General features: G+C 45.5%; 1 protein-coding gene across 1 annotated transcript; it reads left to right on the forward strand.

The window, feature by feature from the left end:
* Window positions 1-368: 368 nt before the first annotated feature.
* TMEM215 (transmembrane protein 215) lies at window positions 369-1,109 on the forward strand (the record flags this gene model as incomplete). Its single annotated transcript, XM_081945564.1, has 1 exon — window positions 369-1,109. The coding sequence occupies one exon, from the start codon at window positions 369-371 to the stop codon at window positions 1,107-1,109; it is 741 nt and encodes a 246-aa protein (XP_081801690.1).
* Between the last annotated feature and the right edge of the window lie 3,728 nt (window positions 1,110-4,837).

A 4,837-nucleotide genomic window follows, 5' to 3' on the forward strand; every position in this document is an offset into this window, starting at 1 on the left:
TCGGGATTTCACGTGCCTTCAGGCTGCCGAGGGGGAAAAAAGGCAGCTTCTCTGAGCGGCAGCAACCAAGCTAAAAGCAGCAGCCAAAAAGCATCGGGGGAAAGGGGAAGCCTGGCAGGAGATTCGCCCGGTCCTGGGGCCTCGCCTCATCTCACCTCTCCTTCTTCCCCTCCTAGCCGGGCTTTCAACGGAGGTGAGATGAGGCGAGGCGTCCCGTAAACGTTGCGAGCGACTTTGGAGCCCGTCGTGGAGCCGCCGCGCCTGCCCCCCCTCTCCCTCCCCCAAGGCTGCTCCGAGGGAGCTCTTTTCCGCTCCCCGCGTTTCTTCGTGGTGCGACGGGATCCAATGATCTAGAGCACCCGTAAGCCATGCGACCCGACGACATCAACCCTCGGACTGGACTGGTGGTGGCTTTGGTCAGCGTCTTCTTGGTGTTTGGCTTCATGTTCACGGTTTCCGGGATCAAAGGCGAGACTTTGGGCGACATCCCACTTCTGGCCATCGGACCGGCCATCTGCTTACCCGGCATCGCCGCCATCGCCCTGACGAGGAAAACCGACGGCTGCACCAAATGGCCCAACGTCAGCTATTGCCCCCCGTGCGCCTGCTGCCGCAAGAAACCCCAGGACAAGGAGGTCCTGGAGTTGCTGAGGACCCCTTCGGACCTGGAGTCCGGCAAAAGCAGCTGCGACGAGCTGGCCCTGAAAGCACGCGACGCCCAGCCGGCTGAGGAGACCCGCCAGGTGGCCTACTGCGGGGGGAAAGACTCACTCGCCGCCCCCGCCGCGGGGGTTTGCGTGGCCTTGGACCCCAAAATGGCTCAGGAGGAAATGTTGAGGTACTTGGAGAAGTGCTATCCGGAGATGCCCGGCGGGAACATTTTTGTGGTCGAGGCCTCTCCTTACAGTGCCTTAGACCAGCCGCGGGGGGACTCCCCTGGCCTCGAGGGGGACGCCGCCGCCGCCTGCCCGGCGGAGGACGATTTGAATGTCGTCTCCAGCGACAGCATCATAGTTTGCTCCTACACGGAGAGCAGCCCTTACGACAGGTACTGTTGTTATATAAACCCCACCGAAGACCTCACTTCGGATCCCCAGGCGATCGTTTGAACGAACCGTCCCGTCGTTGCCAGCGCTCCGACTTTCGACTTGGCCCAGCGTTCTTTCAAACGGGGACAAACGATACTGACGATCCACCCTTCCGACTCTTTATTTTTCCCCCAAATAACCATAACGGTAATAATAATATAATGATAATATTATAATCATATATTAGCTGGTATTGCACTGCATGGGGCTAGCCTCCTAGTTCAGCTGTTAACTTTTAAAACCTGGTAGGGGACTGATACGCGAACCTTTGGTGCCTGAAATACTTTTCGTTTTCGTTCCAATGCAAATAATAATGGCTTCTTGAAGGAGAATCGATGTTTGGTATGGTGAGTTCTAAGCAGCGAGGCTTCAGCTATTTTCTTATACAGGGCTAAAGAAATGGGGTTAATTCCCACCCACTTGCCAAGTTCAAAGTTGGTCTGGAAATGGACTGGGTGCTGTTATTCATGTCTATGGAGATTCTCAGTCGTTTTGGCCATGGTTGTCCCAAAGGTGCTTTTTCAAAAGGCAACTGGGCTTTGTTTTTTTTCCATGAAGACATTTTTATCTTCTCATCCAAGAAGTTTCTGCAGTTCTCACTGAAGAACTGAAGAAGCTTCTTGGATGACAAGCAAAACGTCTTCAAGGAAAAACAAAGTCCAGTTGCCTTTGGAAAACACACCTTTGGTTGTGGCTATTAACTTTGGCAGGTTAATATGGAGGGAGCTCCATTAAGTTCTTCAAAGTTGTGTACTCCCCACCCCCGTTTCCTGCTCCAACTTTTACCATGTTAAGCAAGTTCAGCATACTCAAAGAAATCATACGTGTGCAGAAATCAAAGCACGAAGACCATATTCGTGAAGGGAAATGAGTGAAGTTGCATTAATACCTGAGTTTTCAAACTTTATTAATATGCCATTAGTTTCTTTTCTCTCTCTCTCTCTCTCTCTCTCTCTGGTATGATCAGTATTGTAGTATGTCATGCAATCTCCCTTCTTCTGCATAAGGTCTCCAATGAAATGGAAATGATGGAAGCTAAGAGTTCTAGCTTTGAACTTGCACTTAGATTTTGACTTGAGGCATACTTGTGTATCCTACTGTGACTATTCTGAATGTACAGTTAAGTTAAAAATGTTATGTAACCAGCAATGCAATCTAACAAAATCAAGCCATTTGCATTCCATTAGTTTTGTGGGGAATTTTGAACATGTTGCTAAATCTCTCCAGTTGAAATTTGTGGCATTCAAAAGGGCTTAAATTTGGGTGGGTTATCCTCCTAGCTTTTTCTGTTCCCCCTCTCCTATTTTTTAATACAAGGTTAGAAGTTTTATTGGCCATGCTACAAACACCATGTAACTCCATAACCATGAATTCTTATGATTCAGCATAGAACAAAATAAGCCTTTGAGAAACTGCGGAATCAGCAAACCTCATATACATATTTCTGTACTCTAAATGTACATGCAACATCATTTCGTATGTATGTATGTTACATATTTAATCCATGTAGCATACTTTACAGGGATGAAATGTGAGGGACAACATATTTAATACATTTAGAACAATTTGCACTTGGTTTTAGCTTTTTAAGTCGGCCTACACCAGAAATGTCTTCTAAAAGGTTTCCCAGTTTTAAAAGCCTCGTATCTTAGTCACACATATTTTATTTCTGATAGGTTTGTTAAGCTTCCTGTGATCCATCTCAGTGGAAAGCAAGAGGTAATCATGCACAATCATCCTTCGGTTTTGCTGAGAGCAGTTCACCATTTAACCCTTGTGCACGTGGTCCATCTTAACAGATAAAAATGGAAAATACCTGCAAGCACTTGTGGGAAATATGGCTAAGAAACATTTATTTCAAAGCAGAGTATCAGAAAGGGATCTTGTGCTTTCTGTTATGAAATTTTAGATTTCTATCCTGCCTTTATTCGGAAAAGAAAGGCAAGCACATCATGCTTCCTCCTCCCACTTTCCCTTACTATTAACATCCTTGTGAGGTAGGTAGGGCTAACAGACTGGGTGACCCAAAATCACCTAATGAACTTTTGTGCTGAGGATGGACTTCCCAAAGCCAGGCCAGCATCTTAACCACAATACTACACTGCCTGTTGTTAATATGCATGTGATATTTCTTACTTGTTATGTAAAATTGTTACTGGAGTAGGAAGGTAGAATTGGAACAAACCATTCTATTGGCCCCTTGCACATTTTCAGGGAACAGCTAGAAACGGCAGATAAAAAGTGAGTAAGCCTACATCATCATCAAAGCACAGGGCTGCAAAAAAAGAAAAAGGTTATAAAGAGAAGGGAGCAAGATGTATCCCAGGACCACAAGTGGCTTTCCAGCACTTCTTTTTTGGGCCCCAAAGTTCCCCAAACAGAGTAAGGCTAAAGTTGGTCTCTTATGGATTCCAAGTTCATAGCAAATGTTCAATGTACCAGCTTTGCCCTTTCAAACTCCCGTTCTTCCTCCCCAAGGAACAGCAATTAGTTACACCAGGGGTGTCCAAACTTGGGAACTTTAAGACTTGTGGACTTCAACTCCCAGAATTCCCCAGCCAGCATGCACTAAGATGAAGATGCACTAAGTCTCATGTGGCTTTTGGGTTAAAAAAAAGTTGTGCATTCCTGGCTGAGGGCAACGTGCACTCTCAAGTTCCTTAGATTCCTTTAGATTCTCCCTATATTTCAAAATTCAAAGGTAACCAGATTAACACTAGGGCAATGATGGCGAACCTTTTTGGCACTGAGTGCCCAAACTGGAACACATGTGCATGTGCGCATACCGGAGCACCGGAAACCCGAAAACCAGTTGGCATGTGCATGCATGCCTGTTTTTGGACCATTTTCAGGCCATTTTTCAGCCCAAAAAGGGTCCCGAAAAACTGTTTTATGGCCATTTTCCAGGCTATTTTCTGGTGCTCTGGCGCCCGCAAAGACCAGCTGACATGCACAGCGGAAACCGGAAGAGCGGCTGGCAATGGCACGTGTACCCACAGAGAAGGCTCTGTGTGCCACCTCTGACACGCATGCTATAGGTTCGCCATCACAGCACTAGGACATGCCGCAAGGAAAGTGGAGCAAAATTTCAGGTTTAATCAAGATGGTAGATACAATGGAAGAAGGTGAAATTCAGATTGATTAACTGCATATGGGGAAAGTTCATTCCCTAGAATCAAATCCCCCCCCCCCCCAATTCTTTGAGGCATGTTCTGGACATTAAAAGTGCAGCCCTTTTTCTTTAAAACCTTGAATGATTTAGCATCACATTAGCTGAAGGAGCACCTTGTCCTGTAAATACCCAATGAGATTTTAAGATCTTTGAGATCTAATAAGGCCCTCTTCTAGATTCCCATCACAGCAAAGAATTTGACTTGGGTCTCAACAAAAGGGGGGGGGGGTTTGCAGTGGCACTGCATTTGTGGAATTCTCTCTACAGAGAGACTCAGCTAGCACCCACTTGAGAATGATTTTGACACAAGGTGAAAATCTGTCTATTTCCCCTGGCCTTTTAACTGCACTTTACTTGTACTTTAATTTGTGTTGTTTTAGCTTCATATAATTGCCTTGCTGCTACCTAGCTTGCATTTTATTTGAACTTTTTTTGGTATATATGTTTTTATTAAAATTGTATCTTTTAGTATGTTTTATTGAAGTTACCCAAGAGTTTGGCTATTCAGCAATTTAAAATTTTTAATAAACAATAAATAACACTTTAACCCAATAACCACTACTCTCCCAAACTATTT

This window comes from Natrix helvetica (assembly GCF_964273705.1).
Source record: "Natrix helvetica genome assembly, chromosome: 2".
NCBI classification, from domain to species: domain Eukaryota; kingdom Metazoa; phylum Chordata; class Lepidosauria; order Squamata; family Natricidae; genus Natrix; species Natrix helvetica.